The sequence below is a fragment of the Chiloscyllium plagiosum genome, chromosome 20 (genome assembly GCF_004010195.1).
Source record: "Chiloscyllium plagiosum isolate BGI_BamShark_2017 chromosome 20, ASM401019v2, whole genome shotgun sequence".
NCBI lineage: Eukaryota > Metazoa > Chordata > Chondrichthyes > Orectolobiformes > Hemiscylliidae > Chiloscyllium > Chiloscyllium plagiosum.
Window position 1 is genome coordinate 44,014,887 of NC_057729.1, and position 26,158 is coordinate 44,041,044.

At 40.4% G+C, this 26,158-nt stretch overlaps 1 protein-coding gene across 4 annotated transcripts in view; it reads right to left on the minus strand.

Moving 5' to 3' along the window:
• Positions 1-26,158, minus strand: part of LOC122560216 (calcium-responsive transactivator-like) — a 119,320-nt gene that overhangs the window by 62,947 nt on the left and 30,215 nt on the right. For 3 of the 4 annotated variants that reach the window (XM_043710643.1, XM_043710640.1, XM_043710642.1), the window contains exons 4-9: positions 20,956-21,100; positions 17,931-18,131; positions 12,564-12,728; positions 6,692-6,793; positions 4,670-4,762; positions 2,093-2,212 (exon numbers count right to left, since the gene is read on the minus strand). In XM_043710643.1, coding sequence (XP_043566578.1) covers positions 2,093-2,212; positions 4,670-4,762; positions 6,692-6,793; positions 12,564-12,728; positions 17,931-18,131; positions 20,956-21,100 — 826 coding nt within the window. The remainder of the gene's footprint in view (positions 1-2,092; positions 2,213-4,669; positions 4,763-6,691; positions 6,794-12,563; positions 12,729-17,930; positions 18,132-20,955; positions 21,101-26,158) is intronic. The other variant, XM_043710641.1, reaches the window with a different exon arrangement.

Sequence of the window (26,158 nt, forward strand, 5' to 3'; positions counted from 1 at the left end):
TGGCCCAAATCACATGTAGTTAACCACTGTTTGGCCATTTGTTTAGCAAGGGTAGCATTCCTTGCCCAATCTTAGTTGCTCTTGAGAAGGAAAACAAATTTCTGTAGTCCGTGTGAAGTTAAAGCTACAGTGCTGTTGGATAGAGTGTTCCAAAATTTCGACCTAGTCTTATTGAAGAAATATAGTTCTAAGTAAGGATGATATGTACTTATTAGGGGAATGATGGGATTCCATCCCGTGCACTTAAGTCTTGTCCTTCTTGTTAGTAGAAATTGTGGATTTGGAAACTGCTGTTGAAGCAGCCTTTTATAATCTATAATACATCCTGTAGTTGGTACTCACGAAAGCCATGGTATGTCAACCATGCAGTTTGCAGCTGTTTAATGTAGTGACTACTGAAATCTGCATTGTCAGGGTGTAAGGGTTGGCATTACTGCCTCACAGCGTCAGGGACCCGGGTTCAATTCCAGCCTTGGGAGAATTCCCAATGTGAAAGTCAGAGCAGTTACCTGGTGATTGCAGCTCATTGCTTGCTTGTCCTGGCCTTCATTCAACGCTCTTTTCCCTGCATGTTCCATGGGCATCATCCTCCTCTACCTTTATCCAGACAAATCAGGCTTTGATAAATCTGCCTGCTGCTCCTATGGCTGGCTGTGTGTTTTCACAAAGTCATTAATGGCTGAGTACATGAGATTGCCTTCTGCCTGGGGTTTGACAGGTACCTGGGTCTCCACAGTTCTCAGACTGTCTGAGACGATTCTTCATTGACCAGTTGCAGAGATGCGTCAGTGATGTGCTCACCAGATTTTACTCCCAAACCTAACTTGGAAAGAGTACCCACCAAGGAGAAAGTCTCCAAGTTGGTTGAGCCTTGTTGGTGCATCCTCTGAGAGATCAGTGGCTTCCTACTCAGAGGTGAAGGCTGAGCAGAGGATCTTCTGATCTGTGCTTTTTTTTGGCTGAGGTTTGTTGGTTGACACTAGTATTTGCATAAAAGAAGGAATTAGGTATCCAAGATAGATAAAAGCTTATGTATGTTAAGTTCGAGTTAGGATTGATGAGAATTGAATTGCAATAGAATTGTGAAGATTACTGAATTGGTAGGATTTTGAGTCCTCCCTGACCCAAAATGAGCAGCCTTGAACATTTCCTCCACAAAGAATGAGCAGCCTGATGTCTGATACCCCCATGTTGTGGTTCGCTCAGCCTGATTTGGAGACTATTTCTCCTGCAATGAGACAAAGGGAAGGATTCAATAAGATGGATGAATCATTCTTGGTGATGTGCGAGCAGGAGAGGTGGTGAGGTGGCCCTGACAAATGAGTATGAAGCTAACTGCTTGGGAGGTTGCAGTGGGTGCATGATATTGAATGGACATGATTTATGCAATCATGACAGCTGTGGTCCATGGGAATTGGTGAGATGCATGTGTGATAGCAGAGTTAGAGTGAAGGGTAGCCCTATGAGTGTGAAGTAGCAGAGAGAAAATGGTCACATTCATCTTTGTGAAGTATAGACCATTAACTTCCTTCCTGCACTGCTGTGCATTCTGGACTAGTGAGAGGGTTTTCATGATCTGATAGCATTTTATGTGGCCCATCTAGTGAATGGTGAAACCACTAGATTCATTTCCACTATTTGAGTCTGCTTACCTGGATTTATCTACCGGGGCAACAGCGAGGCTGAGAGACAGTAATGGTTTTAATTATAATATTATTTTAATATTAATGCAAGCATTAATATGCAGACATGAATGTTTCAACAATATAAACGATGAATCAGGTGCTTTAGAGCACACACATATGTATTGAGAAATATTTGGTTGGTGTTAAGGTCAGATTAGATACTGTCAACACTACAATGCAATTTTGCTAGTTGCATGTGGCAGTCCATAATGTTAGGCCAGTAATTTGCATTCTTAAAGCATATTATTGTAAGATCAAGCCAGCCTGCTAATTGCTGACTGGGCTCAGACAGCTGCCTAGTTTATTTGTTTTGGAAATTACGGTATGACAAAAGTCAGTTAGCACATCATGCATTAACTACAAATTAAGTGTTCACAATTAATTGTTGACTTTTCTCTCACACTCACCATATCCTTGTTGTTGGCCTGGGTAGCTCTGCTGGGTGGGGTATTGCTGTTGGGAGTAAGTTTGCTGCTGGGTTGGTCCCTGCTGGTAAGCTGTCTGCTGTTGGGTATACTGGGAATTTCCTAAAGAAAACAATGGAACAGGATGTCAGGCTTACCACCCTTGTCAAAAATAAACAAACAACAAGAAATACAAATTCTCAACAATTTAAAGGTACTCTTACTCCTGGGCCAAGCCCAGATAAATTCTGTGGCACAATACTGTAAGATATTGCAGCCTCTGATTGCCAGTGGCTTTGCTGGAAAGTGTTACATTGTGCATGTCAGGGACAGATAGCTCCGCTGTGGAATGAGTCACTTTTAGTATTAATTGTGAATGTAAGATGCACTTTGATGTTTTCCATTCCTTTGAAATAAACAATCATGGTGTAGACAACCCCTGATAGGCCGCTGCAGCAAAAAAAACAGATTAATGCAAACTTACAATGGAAATGTAACAAAATGCTATTACCAGGGTGATGATGCAACCCAACTCCTGAGGTGTCCGTCAGTCCCGAAAGACTTCTATGTGCCAGTGGCCACTGCATGCTCCATGGACATCCGCTGGCAGGCACAATCACAGAGGAGGAGAAAAATTCAGAAATCTGAAGTGCAAAGGGATTTGGGAGTCCTAGTCCGGATTCTCTTAAGGTAAACTTCAGGTTGAGTCGGAAGTTAGGAAGGCAAATACAATGTTGGCATTTATTTCGTGAGGACCAGAATATAAAAGCTTCTGGGGCTTTGTAAGTCTCTGGTCAGATCACATTTAGAGTATTGTGAGCGATTTTAGGCCCCATATCTCAGGAAGGATGTACTGGCCCTGGAGCAGGTCCAGAGGAGGATCACGACAATGATTCCAGGAATGAAAAGCTTAACATATGAGGACTCTGGGTTTATACTCCATGGAGTTTTGAAGGGGGGGGGGGGGGGGGATCTAACTGAAACTTATAGAATATTGAACGGCCCTGACAGAGTGTACTTTGGAGGAGAGTCTAGGATCCAACAGCACAGCCTTAGAGTAAAGGGGCGATCCTTTAGAATGGAGATGAAGAGAAACTTCTTCAGCCAGAGAGTGGTGAATCTATGGAATTCATTTCCACAGAAGGTTGTGGAGACCAGATCATTGAGTATATTTAAGACATCCAATAGATTCATTCTTAATTGTCAACAGGATCAAAGGTTATGTGGAGAAAGTGGGAGAATGGGGTTGAGAAACTTATTAGCCATGATTGAATGGCAGGGCACACTCGATGGGCCAAATGGCCTAACTTCTGCTCCTATGTCTTATGGTCTTAAACTACTGCATCAAAGGCAACAACCTGGAGAAAACCAGTTCTGAAGAAGGGTCACTGGACCCGAAAAATAAACTCTGCTTTCTCTCCACAAATGTTTGCCAGGCAAATGCAGGCAAATGGGACTAGTTCAGTTTACCATACCTGGTCAGCACGCAAGAGTTAAATCGAAGAGTCTATTTTCATGTTACACAACTCTATGACTCTATGACTAACTGAGTTTCTCCAGCAATTTCTGTCTTTGTTTCAAACACCCTGGTAAATCTCATCTCCACCCCCTCCAGTGCAATCACAGTATTCCTACAATATGGCAAACAGAACTGCACACAGTACTCCAGCTATAGCCTAACCAAAGTTCTGTACAGTTCCAACATTTAGGGTTGTTATTAGTCTTGTACTTATAATCTATGCTTCGACTGATAAAGACAAGTATTCAATACTCTTCTTAACTACCCAATTAACTTGCCCTGTGATTTTCAGGGATTTGTGGACATGGTCTCTCTGTTCATCCAAGTTTCCTATATCCTAACACTGATTGACTACTCCCTTGACTTGTTACTTCTTCTAAAGTGCACCACCTCACACTTCTCAGGGTTATATTACATCTGCCATTGATCTGCTTGTCTGAATAATCTGTTTATATCGTTCAGTAACCTAAGACTGTTGTCTTCACTGTCAACTACCCGGCTAATCTTCATGTCATCCATAAGCTTACTTATCAATGCCCTGAACATTTCATTGACATAGATTAATAAGAGACAATAATACAGAACTAATCCCTGCAGTATGCCTCTGGACACCGGCCTCCAGTCACATAAACAACCTTCGACCACGACACTCTGTCTCCTGTCACTAACCCAATTTGTATCTCTAGATCCCAAGTGCTTTTAACTTCTTTATCAATTTCCCACATTTTACTTTCCTATGTCTTATCAATGGAAAATTCACAAATGCAAATCTGTATCTCATTACTTACTACTGAACTGTTACAGTTTACTGACTACTTCTATTCCACACATACATTTTTTTGTAAACTTCTCTTTTCAAATACACTTTTGTATGATTATATGGACCAACTAGGTATCAAATCCATACTTCCCTAGCGTGATGAGTTGGTTAATCTTAGTGACACGTTACCCTCAGTTTAAACTGGATACTTTAAATCTACTATTAAAGTAGAGCTTCATGCTGGTGTGACAGTTATAAAATATTACCCTTTGTGTTTCATCTGCACAAAAATACATATTACCTCCTTCATAGTAATGCTGTGAGGATTCCTCAAACGACCTCTCATAACCTTGTTCTGCATATGATGATTGCTGATATGCATATTCACCATGGCCTGGAATGCATATTGCAAGAAACAAAATGAAATGGATTAGTTTTCACTTTTGGACAATGCTACATTTCATTAAAATCATGCTACATCATCTTTGAACAAAGCAGTTTTCTAAATCATCCTTCTATAATCAACTCACGGTTGATTATGCCACCAAAGATCACATGGAAATAGTCACAAGACATTTTTGATAATAAATACTTGCACACAAACATTGATGACACAGCTCATTATCTGATTTTTTTGAAATTATGCATATAGGGAGAATACTGGAAAAAGATGCATTTTGTTGAAGCCATTTATTTTGAACTCATCAGGACAATTCACAAGAAAACTGTTTAAAGGGAAAGCCAACATTCACCCTGTATGAGAGAAGAATACTGATTGGTTGTCAGATGGACTCTAATTGGTAGAGGCATTGCCTTGGAGAATATACAGTTAATGCTAAATGATAGGCTCAATGGGCTATATCACCCTATCATTGTACCTGTCACAACTAAGCTGTGAGAGGTGGCAAGTGAGAAGGGTAGATAATTGGGTGCATTTCCACTTCTCATAACCTCAGTAATAAAATGTTGAGAGCACACCAAGACAAACACCAACTGCGACTGGAAGACCATCAGTTCGGTGAAAGATGTTCTTTTGTCTGCCTGAAACTTTATGGTCTTCCAGAACAAGGAGTTGACCCCGACTGAGTGTTGCAGACTAGCACATTCCAAAGTCCAGGACTATGTGCTGAGGGATGCGCTAAAGCTTGGGGCAGCTGCCGACAAGACGCAGTGGGGAAAGTATACAGTCTGAGGTCTTCCTGCTGAAGGTAAATGGGGGTCCATTCAGGAATCGGACCCTCTTAGTGCCTTAAATATATATAAATATTAGCATTGTATGTGTAAGAAAGGACTTTGGTTTTTTGGATAGAGTCAAAGCCCAATGATTTGTTTATTTACTTGAGATACAACTGTACAGAACCAAACTGCTTTATATACACATATATATATATATACATACACACACAAAGAGATTTTTTATGAATAAAGTATATTTTTGAAATAAAAAAAAAGAGAAGATCCACTGGGGCCTTCTTTGATTCTTCCAAAATTAACACTCTTAAGTGTTCAATGGCTGCTTAAGAGCCTGAACTCACCACCTCTCTGATTACCTGCCTTCCCAGATTGCCTGCCTTCCCGGTGGGTGACAGCACTCAACACCAAGAGGAACAGACTGAAATGTCCGTGTGATCTTATCTGCACTTTCAGCATGCTAAAAAACTGGTTTAATTTTAATTTATTAGCAGCCTTGAAAAATGAATTAGGCTTGAGGGCAGAGTCAGCAATTTTGCTAATCAATAAGAGAGGCTTGTGTGCATATGTTACAGTACATATATTTCATAAATTTGAAGGCAAAGAGAGTCAATTTTGTTCTACAGTGTGTTCTTGATGAATAGTGAAAGAATGAAAAACAGGGATTTATTTCCCACAATAATTTATGAATGAATTTTCAGCAACATGATGTAAGCACAAAACAGCAGAACAAATGCCAAAAAAGGTTCCCTAACAAAATAGGAACGTATTTGTGAAACATCAAATATTGGGACAATGAATAGGGTAGATTTCCTGTACAAAGTTTATTTTAGAATTCTTTACAAAATACAGAGAAAGACTGTTAACGAGTGGAATCTTTTTTGTTAACATTTGAACAACTAGAAGTTCTTTTTATCTTCAGAATACGGACAGTGCACAATACAGTGCAACATAAGTTCAGAAAACTCAAAAAATAAAACTCTCTCAGATTTTTAGCACAGTGCCATTTCCATTTGCACCAGTTAGCTGGTTGCAGCACAACTGATTTATTCGTAGTTAAATACCTTCGTCCAATTAGATTAATATTTCATATTACAAATATGGCTAGCAGTCTAAGGGAAAAATGAAGTACCATCAGGGTAATATTGTTGATTAATGGAATCTGTGGGTCCTTGGCCATGTCCATATTGCTCACCATAGTAATCTTCCTGTCCAATGTATTGCTGAGAAGAACCTACAAGGAGAGAAGGAACACCCATCAGGATGTAAATTTTTCATGAAATTTGAAAACCATCTTCTGTGCTTGGACAATTCAGTTAGCGTTCGTTATTGCAAAAAATTACTCATGAATATTAAAGAGAATGGAATATTCTTCTTGAAATGCAAAATACACTGAAATAATTCTTTGAATATTGGATTAGCATTTGGCAACTGACTAAATATTGGATTATTATCTGAAAATTGATGCCAGTGGCACACATTATGTTAGCAATATAGGAATGGACAAAACAACATCCAAAAAAATCAAATTGATTGTTCACAGTACAGCCAGTAACAGTGTTAGATTTCACATTCTCAGCCTTGATAACTCGAGGCGAAAGTTTCAAGCAATGAATGGAATGAATTACAAATGAATGCAAGGCTATTCTTCATTCAAAATCCATATTGTCATGGTTAGTTACTAGGAGAAAGTGAGGACTGCAGATGCTGGAAATCAGAGCTGAAAATGTGTTGCTGGAAAAGCGCAACAGGTCAGGCAGCATCCAAGGAGCAGGAGGATCGACGTTTCGGGCATGAGCCCTTCTTCATGATTCTCCTGCTCCTTGGATGCTGCCTGACCTGCTGCGCTTTTCCAACAATACATTCATGGTTAGTTACTATACTGACTAACAACCTACTGAACAAATTTGCTGGATCGATGTGGGACATTGGTGCTACAATACCCTGACCACATCACTTGCTCTGTCATATTCCAGAGCAGAATAGGGTGCACTTGTCTGGCAAAGGTTATCATACACAACAGTTTGTTTACACTCAACTGAATGTAAGGGTGCACATTATAACTGGAACCCTCTGATCAACACCGCTCCAGGGCTTCCTGTCCTTGCAAACAACAATTCCTTACATATTCTCCAAGTGACAAAACTGCACAGGCTGGCTGAAACCATGCAAGCTACACCTCATGCACCACTCCTGGAAGACAAGTTCAATCCATCTTCTGCCTGCCTTCTATCTCATTGCCGCATAAGGAGCAACCTTCCTGGCCAAGATTAAGCAGCAGGCATCCTTCGGATCTTGGGATGGGAAACACGGAAGGTGACGAACAAGTTTCTCATGACAAATCCCATCTATCAAATGACAAACTTTGAATGACCACTGTGAGGGTGGTCCATGCTAAACAGGCCTTTGGCAAGCCTTTGACCCTATGCAGCTAATCTCCACCACAGGGGTCTTAGTATAAACAACAATGCACTAATGGAGAGACACAAACAAAAATCAACAAGAAGTATTTCCACTACAGACTAAATGATGGATCAGTCACTTAAACACAGCAAATGATGAGGTTATCGATTGTTTTTAAGAACTTGCATTCACAAAATAAATAGTAATGAAAATGTCAGAGATTATGACATCATTTTTAAATTATATTGGCATTCAGGGATCGCATCAGTGTTCTGTCCCAGGTTCAGTGCTTAGAAAAGAAGTTACCATCAATGATATTTTTGACAGTGATAACATTTATCAGTATACTGAAGATTCAAATATTCAATGCATCAAAAAGGAACTTTTTGGGATAACTGTTTTCTTTACCTCGGTTCGTGCTACAGCCGTGGAGTTAAGTTCACCAATCTTCAGAAGAGGTGATAAAGTGAATGCACAAAAACAGCTAGAAGATTTGTCATTGTCCCCTAGCCAAAACCTCACTAAAATATTGTGGGGTCATTTATCTTGTTTGTGGGCCCTTCATTGTGCAAATTCCTGCTCTGTTACCAACACTGATTTTGATCAACTGGGCCAGTGGCTATGGAGTGGGAGATGGAATTTAATTTAGATAAATGAGACGTGTTGCATTTTGTTAAGACAAACCAGGGCAGGATAAACACAATGAATAGTACGGCTCTGGGGAGTGGTGACAAATAGAGAGATCTAAGGGTGCAGGTACATAGTTCCTTGGAAGTTCTGTCACAGGTAGACAGGGTCCTGAAGAAGGCATTTGGCATGCTTGCCTTCATCGGTCAGAACTTTGAGTACAGGAGTTGGGATATCATGTTACAGCTATACAAGACATTGGTAAAGCCACATTTCAAGTATTGCATACAATTCTAGCCACCCTTATATAGTAAGGATTTTATTAAACTGGAAAGAGTGCAAAATAGATTTACAAGGTTGTTGCCAGGGCTGGAGGGTTTGAGCTATAGGGAGAGTCTGAATAGTCTATGGCTGTATTCCTTGGGGCATCGGAGGCTAAGGGGTGACCTTATAGAGGTGTATGAAATCATGAGGAGTACAGATAAAGTGAATAGCCAAAGACTTTTTTTCCAGGGTAGGGGGAGTCCAAAACAATAGGGCATAGTTTTAAGTTCAGAGGGGAAAGATTTAAAAGGGTCCTGATGGGCAGCTTTTTCACCCAGTGGTACCTATATGGAACAAGGTGCGACAGGAAGTGGTTGAGGCAGGTACAATTACAACATTTAAAAGACATTTAGACAGGTACATAGATAGAAAAGGTGCAGCGGGATAGAGGCCAAACTAAGGTAAATGGGACTTGTCCAGTTTCAGAAACCTGGTTTGCATGGACGAGTTGGGTCTGTTTCCGTGCTGGATGACTTTATGACTCTATTACAGTGTTAAGTTAACAGTTTACATGCTTTGTAATGCCTTTAATGCCTGAAAAGCACTTCTACAAAATGCAGGTTTTACTTTCACTTTAACATCTATAATGTTATAACTTCAGAGGTGTTACCATCACACCTAATGCAGGGCTGATTAAGATCTTAACATAGGCAGACACTCAAATTTAATGTTTTGTTACATCCTTTTTTGTGACAGGATTGTAACTTTATTCTGACAACTCAGCATTGCTTTCCATATCAAAGTGAATTATTCAACAGTGTGAGTTTAACAACACTGAGTTAAGAAGATTAATTGATGCTAATATTATTATAGAGATAGTAGTGCATAGCTAATGCTTTCACATTCAAATAAGACAAGAGCTTTGAGTTAGGAAGCAAAGTTAGTTGAACTATTGAATTGTCAATGAAGATGGTTAGTGCATTGCCACGTACATGATCAAATAAGATGAGAATTCTATAGGCTGGATCTTGACTTTACGTGATATTGTAAAATGGGTGATATTAAGTGAGTAGCCCCTTATGAATCTCTCTCCATTTTTATGTACAGCACAGAAACAGACCCTTCAGTCCAACTTGTCCATGCCAACCAGATATCCTATACTGATCTACTCCCATTTGTCAACATTTGGCCAATATCCCTCTAAATCCTTCCTATTCATATATCCATCCAGATGCTTTTTACTTACTGTAACTGTACCAGCCTCCACCACTTCCTCTGGTAGCTCATTCCATACACCACCCTCTGCATGAAACATTGCCCCTTTGTTCCCTGTTAAACCTTTTCCTTCTCACCTTAAACATCTGCCCTCTAGTTTTGGACTACCCTATCCTGGAAAAAAGACCTTGTCTATTTATCCTATCCATGCCCCTCATAATTGTTTAAACCTCTACAAGGTTCCCCTCTCAGTCTCCAACACTCCATGGAAAATAGCCCCAGTCCATTCAGCCTCTCCCTATAGCTCAAACCCTCCAACCTTGGCAACCTTTGCTGAATCCTTTCAACTTTAACAACATCTTTCCTATTGCAAGGAGACCAGAACTGAACACAGTATTCCAAAAGTGACCTAACCAATGTCCTGTACAGCCACAATATGACCTCCCAACTCGTATACTGAATGCACTGACCAATAAAGGCATGCATATCAAACACCTTCTTCACTATCTGTGACTCCACTTTCAAGAAACTATGAACCTGCACTCCAAGGGTCTCTTTGTTCAGCAGGACTCCCCAGGATCTTACCATTAAATGGATAAGTCCTGCCCCTGATTTGCTCACCAAAATGTAGCACCTCACACCGACTTAGTCAAGATCAATCCTGATTGCTTCGAAAACCACATTCCTCTTAAATTCAAACACACCAGTCTTCTCACACAGAGACAAATGTGCATAATTTATTCTTTCATGAGATCTGGGCATCACTGGCAAAAGCAGCATTCGTTGCTCCTTCTTAATAACCCTTTAACTTAGCGACTTGCTTGCTCATTCCGGGAGTAGTTAAGAGTCAGCCACATGCTGTGTGTTTGAGTTGTGTGTAGGACAAACCAGATAAGGATGGCAGATTGCCTCCGCTAAAAAGAGATTACTGAGTCAGATGGGTTTTTGCAACAAATTGATATAGTTGACATGATCACTGCCATTACCAAGACCAGGTTTATATTCCATATTAATAATGGAATTCAAATTCCACTAGTTACTGCAATGAAATTTGAACCCATGACCCTACAGTGTCTGGATTATTAGTCCAGTGACATTACCACTATGCTACCATTTCTTTCTTTATACCATCAGTGCAATCTGCTACAAACAAAATTATAGAACATATAGTAATACAACTAGATGTTTGGTCCAAAGTTTATTTCTTATAATTACAAATTAAAAGTTAAAATTAAGCACTGTGCTACACCATAAAGAAGCTCTATATTTCATTTTCCCTCCTCCCCAAAATGAACTCATACCCAAAAATTAGCTTCCCTACAGTATGGAAACAGGCCCTTTGGCCCAATAAGTCCACACCGACCCTCCAAAGAGCAACCCACCCAGATCCATTTCCCTACCTTATACTGATGCCCGACTAATGCACCTAACACTATGGGCAATTTAGTATGGTCAATTCACCTGACCTGCACATCTCCGGACAGTGGGAGGAAACCGGAGCACCCGGAGGAAACCCCACGCAGACATGGGGGGAGTGTGCAAACTCCACACAGGCAGTTGCACGAGGCAGGAATCAAACTTGGGTCCCTGGCGCTGTGAGACAGCAGTGTTACACACTGAGCCACCGTGCCGCCCTGATATATGAACTCAACATCAAAATTGAATTTAAACACAGCAAAAACAAATTTTAAGAGCATCTGTTACAATCTAGATATATCCTGTAAAATACACCTATAATTTACAACCTACAACTATTCAGAATAAATATTATTATTTCTTCTAATTTATTGATAACCCTGAAGAAGTTTTTGAAAGAAAGAAGAGAAGTAAATAGTTGGTGATTAGAAAAACTTACAAACAAATAATCTGAGATCCCTATAGGATTAACTGAGCACAGGCAGGTAGCAAGCAAACTAAAGCAATTAAAGTTAAAAATCACACAACACCAGGTTATAGTCCAACAGGTTTAATTGGAAGCACACTAGCTTTCGGAGCGACGCTCCTTCATCAGGTGACAATCACCTGATGAAGGAGCAGCGCTCCAAAAGCTAGTGTGCTTCCAATTAAACCTGTTGGACTATAACCTGGTGTTGTGTGATTTTTAACTTTGTACACTCCAGTCCAACACCGACATCTCCGAATCATGAAAGCAATTAAACACAGCCACCCCATGTACCACATCTACCCATTAAGAACACCAAACTTTAAAGATTAAAACTTTCTATACTGGCTTTTGTAAGTTCTCTACAAGCTTTCTTTGCAGTAGTTAATAATATTAAAAACACATACTGATAGAAGAGCATTTGGTTTTTATGTGTAATGCCTCATGAATGTATTTCCTTAATTTACATATCCCACTGAAGACGACAACTTTTCCCAAAGAGAAACTCATGCTCTTCATCTAGGACAGAGCCAAGAAAAATAAACTACAATGTAGAGAATTGGAAAAATGCATAAAAAACACCAAGTTATATAGTCACAAACGCAATTCATACCTTGTTGTGATGACCTATATGGCCCCATTGGCCTTTGCCCCATTATGTTGTTGCCTTGGTTACTTTGTCCCATCATCCCCATGGCTGATGGCCCTTGGTAATGTTGACCACTTCCTTGCGGGGTACTGTAATGTGAGGTCGCGGCTTGCTGGTGCATCATGGGAACTGTAAAATAATCTGAAGTCAGCAAGTCTACTAAAAAAAAGATAATTTCTTCATGTTCAAGAAAGAATGTGCAAATTTTCCCTGGCATTTCATATGCCCCGATGTGGTACATTCTCAGAGTAAGTAATTACATCAGCAATTTGAATACTTTATTCAATTGTCAAAATATTGTAAAGCCCATACTAAATTTTGAAATAACTAAACTGCACTATTTAATTCAAAATTGGTTCCATTTAAATTTTATTGTCACATTACTAAATAGCCCAGTGGCAGAATCACAATTGCTAAATATCAATGAGGTTAGAACATAACTTTAACTCCAACATAAAAGCAGCTTGTGTAGTGCACTGCCAAAGATTCAAGTGAACAACAGAGCATTGACAGCCTGCTACAAAGCTGTTCCCATTTTGATGAGTTATAAAAGAGCTGACTAGCTCATCAGCAACTTTCAATCATTAGAACTTCAATGTGAAGGCATATAACATGTTCAGAGCAAGCATCAACAGCGCAATTCTACACTCATGCCCTCATCCATTTCTCTACGTCTCACTCCAAATTCCTCAACATATTTTCTTCTTCTGGAGACCGTGCCTCATATTAGCCTTCATTCCATTCCCACAGGCACTTTCTGGTACATTTTTTTTGTGTTATTGTAGATAGAAGGGAACCTAAAACTATTTAACTGGATCAAAACATTATCCTGTCATGTCTTCACTAAAATACTGTATTCAGATGTGTTCAGTGTTGATTGGACAGGAAGAAGGGGCAGGAACGTTGGTTGTTTCTACCTTCTTACTTTCCTAAACCATTGACAGCACAGGATACTTTTGGCAACACTACCATTTATCTCTGAGAACAACCAACATGAAACAAACCTGAGGCCTTTTTTGATTTTAATAGTTTAGTACTACACTTAACCTTTGAGTCATCACAGGCATTGCAACTATTTTCTTTATTTCACATGGAAATTCAGAAATCTTAGTGTGAAGACATTGAATCATATTTTATACTGAACCATAGAAGGTGAATTAGAGATGTCTATTTAACTGTTTACATATTAAATCAAAATTGGGATACCTTTGTGTTCAGCCACTAAACTGTTTCTAATAACCAAACCTTTTGAGCAGTTCATGTTCTTTAACTCTTCTGGACTACTTGCTTCCATTTACTTTCTGGTGACAACTTTTAATTTGGCCAATTAGAAATAGGTTTGGAACAATCTTAAAATGTATGTGATTTTTCCTCAAAAATCTTTTCAATTATAAACATATTTGCCCATCACACTGTCTTTGATAACCTACATTGATTCCTTATCCCTCAATTATGATTGTAATATTTCAGCTCTAACATGGCGGTCTTCATTACATATCCTCCCACATCTTCATTCTACACCATTTCCATAACTTTCTCCAGCTGTATTTCACTCCACTGGATGTCAGACCTCTCCCAGGTCTCCAAGGCATTTTCTGCTCTCCTCTACTCCACCTTCAATTACAGAAGTGATTGTGTCAGCTTTGCCATTTAGAAATCCTTTGACAAACCCAGCCTTTATAAACGACCTGGATGAGGGCGTAGAAGGGTGGGTTAGTAAATTTGCAGACGACACTAAGGTCAGTGGAGTTGTGGATAGTGACAAAGGATGTTGTAGGTTACAGAGAGACATAGATAAGCTGCAGAGCTAGGCTGAGAGGTGGCAAATGGAGTTGAATGCGGACAAGTATGAGGTGATTCACTTTGGTGGAGTAACCGGAATGCAAAGTACTGGGCTAATGGTAAGATTCTTGGAAGTGTAGATGAGCAGAGGGATCACGGTGTCCAGGTACACAGATCCTTGAAAGTTGCCATCCAGGTTGACAGGGTTGTTAAGAAGGCATACAGTGTTTTAGCTTTTATTAATAGAGGGATTGAGTTCCGGAACCATGAGGTTATGCTACAGCTGTACAAAACTCTGGTGCAGCCGCACTTGGAGTATTGTGTTCAGTTCTGGTCACCGCATTAGAAGGAGGTGGAAGCTTTGGAAAGGGAGCAAAGGAGATTTACTAGGATATTGCCTGGTATGGAGGAAAGGTCTTACGAGGAAAGGCTGAGGAACTTGAGGCTGTTTTCGTTAGAGAGAAGAAGGTTGAGAGGTGACTTAATAGAGACATATAAGATAATCAGAGGGCTAGATAGGGTGGACAGGGAGAGCCTTTTTCCAAGAATGGTGATGGTGAGCACGAGGGAACATAGCTTTAAATTGAGGGGTGATAGATATAGGACAGATGTCAGAGGTAGTTTCTTTACTCAGAGAGTAGTAGGAGTATGGAACGCTTTGCCTGCAACGGTAGTAGATGTGCCAACTTTAAGTACATTTAAGTCGTCATTGGACAAGCATATGGGCGTACATGGAATAGTGTAGGTTAGATGGGCTTCAGATTGGTATGATAGGTTGGCGCAACATTGAGGGCCGAAGGGCCTGTACTGCGCTGTAATGTTCTATGTTCTTCTCTATCTTCCTACCTTTAAAAGACTACTCAAAAACATAACTCTGACCAAGCGTAGTTTAAATATGCTAATCATCCCACAAGAGTCTAAATTCATTTTATTACTACAGTTGTACAAAGGTATATCTCTATAAGTCATACGGGGCCAGATTTTCATCTCCCAAAGGAGGTGTGAATCACATCATAAAACACTGAACCTTGCTTCTCCAGCAAATCAAAAAATCCATCTCCATCTACATTCCCATCCTCACACCATTTTTATGTGGTCTTTTCATGAGTTTGGAAGGACTCGTTTCAAAACACACATGCGTGGACACACTTCTTCTGAGGTGAGAGTTCCAATTTCATGTGCGAGTCTGAATTTTACAAGCTCTGCAAACAAAATACACAACTCCTTGAAGAATTCATGACCACTAGGTAAATCCTGCTGAGGATTGTACAACATTCTGAAGAGTACACATAAAATGTTTTGACACCTTCAATACTCAAGTGTCAATACTCGATGTATTATTATGTAGATTTGTTTTTAATCATAGACATCTGTTCTGCAAAGGTAAATTAATCCTTACACTGACAATCATTTCATAAGTGGTGCCATGCATTACAGTATTTTTCTCATTTGAGAAAATATCAAAATGCATTAAAATTGTAAAAACAAGTATTCCATCAATCTCTGCTGTCATGTTTTGTGCTGTGATATAAATTCACTGAAAGCTATCATAACTGCCCTGTGTTTAAACATGGAAAAATAAATCTGCATCTACTCCGTTAACTAGAATCTGTTACCAAAACCCCGGTAACTAATATGAATACCTGACAGTGTTTCCAATGCTATGATTGTTTAAGTTCAGCTGATGTTCTATCGATCCATGAACAGTTTAAATTGTCATAACATATGGGTCACTGGGTCATAAATCCTAATACTCACTCTCTAGTGGCAATTTGGGTGTACTGCAGCATACTGCAGCGGTTCGAGAAGACAGCTCACCACCACCTCTTCAAAGGCAACTATTATTTATTGATTTAATATTTTGTTACTCATATGTATGAGCAGTGAAAAGTGGATAAAGAGATGGACAATAAATGCTGGCCCAGACGGAATGCCCACATCCCATGAATAAATTTAAAAATGCAGAATATGCCTTTGATGTGGTGTCATACTTGCTTAAAAATCAAATAAGTACTTAAAGGACTTTTTGAAACAGTGTGTACTTTTCCCCCTGTAACAATGACAGTATGTTTGAAGTCATAACTTTAAAACATTGTTAGAGGTTTTTTTTTATATTGGTTTTAGAATACTTCCCATAGCTATCACATAGCTTCTGAGGAATGGACATAACGCATACTGGGAGAGTAGCTGTGAAAGATACATGGGTATACTGGGTGAATTGTATCAGGATGTCTTGGGGTTCTCAGCAGGGGTGTTAATATTGGGGTGACTGGAGCATTGAGGGAGCATGGGGTAGCATGGTCAATCTTAGGGAGCATGGTGGGCCTGTAGGAAGCTTGAAGCGGCATTGGTGATATGAGGGGGCTGAGGGTGAAATAGGGGTGAGGTGTCAGTGAAGCTCCATCAGAAATCTGCAACATGGGATAGCATGGGGGACCTGAGGTGGAATAGATTGGCATGTGGAGCAGTTGGGTGTATGAGGCTAAGGGCTGAGGTTTAGGGGAATTTTAATCATTGTGGGGAGTTGGGCTGCTGTGTTGCAAAACTGAGTCAGGGTTTCCAACTGGCCCATCTCTGCACCCATCCTCCTCACAAACAAAACCACATCTAAAATCTGCTGCAAATCCAATCCCTATATGAAAAGACAGGCAAATGGAAACATGGGTTGGGTATACATTTGGGAAGTGTGCAGGTCAGACAGTGATTTTTAGTTAAATTCTCTTCCAATCACTTTGTGCTTATCCTTGCATTACAGTCAACGGTTCGGATAGACAACTCAAACAGTAAGCCCTTGGTTGTGATTTGAAGTGGAACTTCACTAGTCATAACAACAATAGAATGAAGCTAGATTCTTGACCTAAAACAAACCTACTGCTTTATATTCATGAACTTGAAATGAAGGCAATTCAACAGAAACAGTTGCTTTGACAAATGTTGAGATTGTGTTCAATAGGCTTCTCTCACAAGCCAGTATAGTTTCTCTATTATGCAGAAGGCAACAATTAAAAGGTACATCCGTAAATCATGATAAAGTTTAGTACTTATCTCTCAACAAAAAGATAGGAAAACCCCTCACTTAGTTTCCATTTAGAGCAAAAGAAACAAAAAGCATATTTCCAATTGGGAAACAGCTACACTCGTGGTCCTATTGCAAGCTGGCCAAGACAGGCTTCATTCAATTTTGGAAACATGATCTTTCATCAATCGTTGGAGTTTTAAATGTCAGGAAAAATATAAACAGCTTCAATATTTTCAGGTTTCATTCAAGCTTCAAAAGCTTCTCAAATCTATTTACAACTCATGTGCATCTGGTTTCATCTGGGTAGGAGAAAAGACTTGGAGAAATTGTTATCCCACTGTTCAAGTATATTGTGGCTATTTTAAGTAAATTGTTCAAAGATTTGTGTTTTTTTTAAATTTGCATAAGGGTGAATGAGAGCTGATCAAGTAAATTGACAGGTATTTTATAAAAAAGCCCAAAAACATAAAAGTCACTCGTGCCAAACTTATTTATTACATTAATACAACATGCTACTTTAAAAAGTTTACCTTGACCAGTTTGCATGCTCATGTTTGTCCGAGATCCATAGTTTGCCATTGACTGGCCCTGACTCTGCATCTGCATGCTTTGTGATGAGGGGACAGAGTGACTATAAGCGCCTGCACTTCCATGGTTATTTACAGGCATGGTCATTGAAGAGCTCGGTATTGCTGCTGGCCCTGACTGCTGCACTGAAACATGAGACGGACCTAAAGAAACAGAGCCAAACTCGGTCACAATGATCCATTCTAATAATCTTTCAAGTTAATCAATAGTTCAGCAGATACTTCAGTGGCCCAGGCTCATTCAAAACCTAAACCCCTGGTCCCTTTTTGATTCCAAATGCAACTATCTTACCTGAGGATGTGTAAGTTAAAGGGACAGACCCTCAAACTGAAAGTGATCATAAACCAGCAATTTCTCTCAGATTCAACAGTGGTGCACTCTACTGTTGTTCTCCCAATATCCAACAGTTCAGGAAGGCAGTTCACGGTCACCTTCTCCAGGACAATTCAGGATTAGCAATAAGCGCTGGCCTAGATAATGATGCCCACATGAAGGAATAAAAATAAATGTTGTTGCAGATTATTTTGCCTATCTGCTCCTCCAAGCAACCTTTGCAGGATGGTTGCAAACTTAACAAATTTGTTAAGGCCCAACCAAAACCATTTACCACTGAACAGAAAGTGCAGACAGTAATGAAGGAGACGAGGAACCCGTACCCTGAATGAAATTAAGGGTGAATTGTGACAAAATAAATTCCATCTATGCCTCTTAAATGGATAGGTGAGTGGGGCCCATCAAATACCCTATCACTCATAACATACAGACTTACTAGTACTTTCATTACTCGTTGACTTGTTACCATAATTTGTAATACCAGCAGAGATCACTCTGGCCCAAGTCCTCTCTACAAGACCAATTTACAGATTATTGGGATGGCAGTAACTGTAGAGAGAATCAGAGTTAACTTGTTTTAAGTCCGGTACTGACTCTTCTTAAAAACCCCATTTAGTTCTGAAGAAGAGTCATAGCAGACTTTAAATATTAACACTCTACCTCTCTCCATAAGTGCTGTTAGATCTGCTGAGTTTTTCCAGCATTCCCGGTGTTTGTTTTAAATTTCCAGCATCCATGGTGTTTTGTTTTTGTACAGACTTTAGTTACAGATTACTGGGAAATGCTCATATGGTGTGTGTATTAGGGGTAGGGGTCGTGGGGGTGGTGGTGGTGGTGGTGGTGATGAGTTAACAGATAAAGAGAGTGAAATGACAATCTACTCTCAATTGCTGGCAAGAGCAATAGCATAAAGCTCTCTGTCGATACCAAGACAAGGCCAGCTGCAGGTATTAATGAGGAAACAACAACAATTAAATATTGAAAAGCAAATTAACATTTTTTTTGATAAATGTATTGCTTTAGGAAAGGAAAGGGTATAATCAGAGTAAGAGAATCGCCAACAGTTAATGGTCACTTTACAAAGAAGGGCCAGTATCAAAAAGTCAAAACTCTGAAATCGACAGAAGGGAGCAGTTCAGTAGTGCCACGAAGAATGGTGATCATTGCCACGGCTGGCAGAAGATCAGGGTCTTGCAGAAGATAAACAAAATCAAGATTAAAATTAAGAAAGGGCTAAGTTCAGGAAGGAAATCCCTGCAGGGGACCTTGTTGCTGCTGTCCCTGCTGTGATCATTACTGCACTGCATTAAATCTTCCCCTCTCCACAAGGAGGCCACATCCCTTTAGCTGGCTGATCATGCAACAGCAAAATGGCATGTTAAAATTGGGCAGTTAATCATTGAAACTGGCAGCCTGGCTCCCTGGGACTGAATCCCCCACCATCAACATGCTGCAGGTCACTGACCAGAAACTGAATTGGAACAGCCATATTCATGAGAATAAGTCAGTGGCTGCAACTGTGAGAGGGGAGTCACTCCTTACTCCCAAAGGCCTGTCCACTATCTACAATGCATAAGTTAAGCTGCTCTCCGCTCCAGTTGCTTGGATGGGAGCTACTCCAACAGCAAATTTCCAACACCATTCAAAGCAAAGCAGCTCACTTGTTTGGCGCCCCAGCCACCAGCTTCAACATTTAATTTCACTGCCACTGACCCTCAGTAGTAGCATTGAGCATCAGCTACAAGGTGCACAGCAGCAACTCACCAAGGCTCCTTGACAGCACCTTCCAATCCAGCTCCCCGCAGTTTCACTGGTTCCCTGCCTTCCAGCCTGGCTCCACAGGCCAGTAAAACCTGGTCCATATTAAAATCAAAACTAGAAGAGCTGGAATGGAGACAGGGGCAGGGCACTGGTTAGCTTGCTACCACTATGAAAAAGTGCCTTTTTAGAAAAGTAGTTGAGAGCCATACTACAATACAGTCTGTATTCAATTGGAGAAATAAAGAGAAAACCTAAACAACATGTTGAAGAACATTGCTTCAATTTAACTCATGATAAGGTCTTCAAGACTTATCCACGTGTTTCATTCATCGTTTGGATTGTTATATTGACTAACTTGAACACATGCGTGAGCTACTATACCAGTAGTAGATGTCGTTATTGAAAAAACATTTTGCTTTCAACTAATCCCATATGCCAGATGAGGTGGCAAGGTGGCTCAGTGGTTATCACTGCTGCCTTACAGCGCCAGGGATCCGGGTTTGGTTCCAGCCTCAGGCGACTGTGTGGAGTTTGCACATTCTTCCTGTGTCTGCGTGAGTTTCCTCCCACAATCCAAAAGTGTGTAGGTCAGGTGAATTGGCCATGCTAAATTGCCCATAGTGTTAGGTGCATTAGTCAGGCATAAATGTAGGGTAGGGGAAATAGGTCTGGGTGGGTTACTCTTCGGAGGGTCGGTGTGGGCTTGTTGGGCCAAATGGCTTGTTTCCACACTGTAGGGAATCTAATCTAATCTACAGACATTACACTAGCTTGAACTCTACCCATTTTTCAGACTTATAATCTATCAGATCTCATATCTCAATAATGCGACACATTAAATAAAAAAACATTTAGTGCTATTAGATAACCTACCATTGCTCATCTGGCTCTGCATTAATGGAGAAGGGGGTATACCTCCTCCCATGGTGTCACTGGGAACATTCTGTGAGTGTAAAGCTTGATTTGATCCAGAAAGATTCATTCCTCCAGGTCCCATTGTCAGGTTTTGGGAAGGTGGCTATATAAAGGAAATCACAGAGGATAAGTGTGCACAATTAATAATTAATAATTAAACTTGCAAAGAAAACAAAAACCTTAAAATTGCTTTATTGAAAATAACGATGTTGCAAGTTTCCAATGTCTTAGATCATCACAGCACTTATTGTATTCTACAAGTAGTTAAGATAGTCTTCTCCGAAAGGGGAATGATCTCACAGAGAAAACTAAATATTACATTCATACAGAAAAGTTAAATACATTTTCATTTCTATAGCAACATATCACATTTTCAAGGAGGAAGTGAGGTCTGCAGATGCTGGAGATCAGAGCTGAAAATGTGTTGCTGGAAAAGCGCAGCAGGTCAGGCAGCATCCAGGGAACAGGAGAATCGACGTTTCGGGCATAAGCCCTTCTTCAGGAATGAGGAAGGTTTGTCCAGCAGGCTAAAATAAAAGGTAGGGAGGAGGGACTTGGGGGAGGGGCGTCGGAAATGTGATAGGTGGAAAGAGGTCAAGGTGAGGGTGATAGGTCAGACTGGGGTGGGGGCGGAGAGGTCAGGAAGAAGATTGCAGGTTAGGAAGGCGGTGCTGAATTCGATGGATTTAACTCAGACAAGGTGGGGGGAGGGGAAATGAGGAAACTGGTGAAATCCAAGTTCATCCCTTGTGGTTGGAGGGTTCCTAGGCGGAAGATGAGGCGCTCTTCCTCCAACCGTCGTTTTGTTGTGGTCTGGCTATGGAGGAGTCCAAAGATCTGCATATCCTTGGTGGAGTGGGAGGGGGAGTTGAAGTGTTGAGCCACAGGGTGGTTACGTTGGTTGGTCCGGGTGTCCCAGAGGACACATTTTCAAGACATCTTAAAAGACATTGTATGGATTTTTTTTCTGAAGTGCATTCATAGTTGTATGTAGATGTCTATACAGCTAAATTATGTCCAATAGGGTCCCTTGCAGACAAATTGAACGCATGAGTAGATATTTCTGTCTTGGTAATGGACGCTAGCAAAAGGAATGCTATTCTTTGGTCCTTAGAAAGCATCATAGGATCCTTTGAATGACCTGAATAGGCAAAAGAAATCAGCTCATTCAAATAGCACACACGACAATGACCCATTCCCTCAGTTATTGCCCTGAGTTTTGTCAGAGGCAGACTGCTCTACACACTCAAAATTAAGAAGATCAAGCTTGTTTCATTTAGAATCCAACAGGAGATCTGATAAATGCAGTAACCCATGTAGCCCTTAGGTGGACCAGCACAGGCTCAGTGTCAGGTTAGCTCATCCGAGTGAGGGTAGCGTGAAGGGTGAAAATATTAGCGTGTGTGTCACAGGCTATAAAAGGATTTTATTAAAAAAAGGATTTCTTCTCCTACCCAGTAACCCTGCTGGAAAGTACAATGATAGGATTGGATTCACCCACCACCAGCAAACTATCAACTTGCAGCTCTTCACTGCCTTGAGTTAGACTGGGCCATAGCACATGAGCCACTGCATTATCATAAATTAATAACCTCATGGGAAAGTGAGATGTGGAGGTGTGGGAAAGGAGGTTTAAATTGTCAGCTCTCATAATCTTTGTATTTTCTTTGGAAAGATGCATGGATGCTGTATCTAAAACTTCATTATTATTCCACTCTGATTCCTATATTGAACAATAGAACACAATTCCCTACATCTGCAGCATTGCACCAAAGATTAGATGAATATCAAGGTATAGAAAAGGACAAAATTTGCTTTCTAGCTTGAATATAATAAATCCTTCCATACAAAGAGCACATTATTGATGAAGGGCAGCTTTTTCCATTGGCTCTCAGTACATTTTGTTCTTAAGTACTCTGTACAGTGATCCACAACTTTCTTTGGCCTGAGTGTCCTGTATGAAAGCAGGCCAAGAACAGAAAAGCGACTCAGTTTATTTAATTGGCACAATTTCTGGCAGAATCTCAAAATAAAACTTTGAATCAATTTGAGCATTGCTCATCTGGAAAGGAATGCACAATGTTTTAGTTGATAAATGTGAAATACTGGCTGGCATTTTTCATGGAGCCAGTTCCCCATCCAGCAATGGCAAGTGCATTGATACCTGGCAGGGAACCCATGACCTGCCTTTATGAACCCCTTGTTGTTAAATGTCTCTCATCGAGATCTGCGCTAATCAGGCAGGATGTCACACCTTCAAGGGCAGCTCTCCAATCAGAAAACTTGGCAGCCCTTCAACCACAGCAGCACTCCTGAGTGCAGTGTTCATGCAGCCAGTCCCCTAACGGGAACAAGAGAAGAGATCAGGCTGCGTGATAAATCAGGTGATTTCATCAAGGCAAGTTATGCAGGCTTGGCAAGTCTGCTGACAGCCACAACTGGGATGCCTGGCAGCATGGGGGGGCAGGAGGGACAGGGGTTTAGTAGAACAAGCAGCACTGGGATGGTTGGCTTCCATTAGACACAGAATAGGACAGACCAAACCTTCACCCTATCCCATTCTGGGCTCACATCCAGACTGCTAGGGTTCCTCTGGTAACCTTAGTAAGGTAACGTAGCAAGGAAACCCCCTGCCATTGGCAAAATACCAGTGGGAAGACCCTCAAGTGGCCTCAATGGGGCAGAAGACATTACCCAGGCCATTGATAAACTGCCAGTGTTAGCAGATAGGTGATGCTTCGCAATGCCACCTATTTACCCCCACTGCTTTCCCCCCTCCCCTCACCCACCAGCCTGTTCCCAGGACATAGAAGTGAAATACCAGTCATTATTCTAGCAACTGATCAATTCCTAGTTCCACCTACCAAATCCTTGTCTGATAAATGGTGAGAGAGAGTAAGAGTGGACATTAGACCGCTGGAAATTGAGGCTGGAGAAGTAGTAAGGAGGAACAAAGAAATGACGGAGGAACTGATAGATACTTTGCATCAATTTTCACAGTGGAAGATGCCAACAGCATACCAGAACTTCAAAAGAATCAGGGGACAGAGGTGAATGTAGTGGCCATCACTAAGGCAAAGGTGCTGGGGAAGCTGAAAGGTCTGAAGGTGGATAAATCACATGGACCAGATGGGCTACATTCCAGGGATCTGAAGGAGATAGCTGAGGAGATTGTGGAGGGTTGTGAACTTTCAAGAATCACTGGAGTCAGGGAGGGTCCCAACGGACTGGTAAACGGATAATGTAATACCTTTGTTTAAGAAGGGAGGGAGGCAGAAGGCAGGAAATTATAGACTGGTTATCCTGACCTGGTCATTGGTAATATTGTGGAGTCCATAACTAAGTATGAGATTGTGGATACTTGGAAGTGTGGGATAAAATAGGGCTGAGTCAGCATGGCTTTGTCAATGGAAGTTCATGCATGATAAATCTGTTAGAATTCTTTGAAGAGGAAACAAGCAAGTTAAACAAAGGGGAGCCAGTGGATGTGATCTATTTGGACTTCCAGAAAGCCTTTAACAAGGATGCTGCTAAATAAGGTGGAGTTATGGTGTTAGGGGCACGGAACTGGTATGGATAGAGGACTGGCTGACTGGCAGAAGGCAGAAAGTGGGGATAAAAGGATTCTTTTCTGGATGGCTTCTGGTGACTAGTGGAGTTTGGCAGGGATCCATGTTGGGGCCACGGCTATTCACATTAAACATTAATGATCTGAAGGAAGGAACCAAGAGCATTTTTGCTAAGTTTGCAGATACACAAAGAGAGATGGAGGGATAGGTAGTAATGAGGAGGCAGAAATGCTGCAGAAGGAGTTGGGCTGGCTAGGACAGTGGGCAAAGAAGTGGCAGATGGAATATAATGTGGAAAAGTAATGTGGGAAAGTGTAAGGTATGCACTTTGGTAGGAGAATTTTAAGAAAATGGTAACTATATCAGTCCTTCCAGAATAGTGATGTAATTCAGTATATGTCAGAACACAGGGACCCCTGGAGAACTAATGGAGGTTTGTCTGTACTATGCTTGTTTATTACACTGAGAGGTTCAGGATAATCAAGGATTAGTTTAGAAAAAAACAGACAGTAATAGGTTTTGGGCAGTTTGGAGGAGACTTATGGGGTTAGAAGCAAATATAGTTTCTGTCCTAGAAAACAACTATGGAACAGTTCAGGTAAAGCTCAGTTAACTAGTAGAAATGTTTTATTTATCTACTTCTGCAGGTTATTAAAATGGTAAGAAAGTCTAAGCTCTCAGTTTTTTGAGTATTCATGTCAGAAGACTCCACAGTTAACGGTAAAGAACTGTGAAGGATCAGCTACATCAAACTTAAAGATTGGATATAGAGGGGTAACTTATCTGATTTTAAAACATTGTCAAGTGCATAGTTTTGGAGAATAGATTGAAACTCTGTTTTGCTGGGTATCTTTACTTTACTTGTTCTATTTCTAGATTTTGTTTTCTTTTGCGCAATAAAGTTTTGTTCTATTGTTAAAGAAAATTTGCAGTGAATGATCAATAATTAAAGAAAAATTATTTATGAGGCCAGATTTCATCCTGGTACCTGACTGGTCCAGTGGTATCATCAGCTGGAATCATTACCCCACAGGTGGAGTAAAATCAGAAATCTGGAAGTTTCTGTAATAGCAATTCCTTACTATTCCAGAAAGCGTGCTGTTGAAGATTTCAAAGATGGCAATCAATCCAAATTTATTAGAAGATGAGAATCCCACTGTAAAAACAGTTACACTTCATGTAAACAGTGCAGTAAGTTCATAATTACTTGCAACACCTCTGTCGACCTGATCATCAAATTTCTCTGTTCCATATGGCAAAAAAAATACTTACCACATTTTATTAGTTTGTAATATTTCACCTTCTTCCTTAACCCCATGTTATTTTTATTATGCTATTTACAACATTATAAGTGAACAATAAAACCTACTTAATATTTTCTCGTTTATAGACTGTAAGAATGCTTCAATGTGATTGGCTGATTAGCTGGCTTAATGACATTGTTGTTACAGGACAATTGAAATCCTCTAAAAGAGTTGGCAGAATTAAGTTCAAATCAGGAAATTAAATCAAACACCACATAGATTGCTTAAAATTTTTCAGTAGTTTTCTTAGTCAGCAGTGAGTGACATCACTCCAACTTACAATGCAAT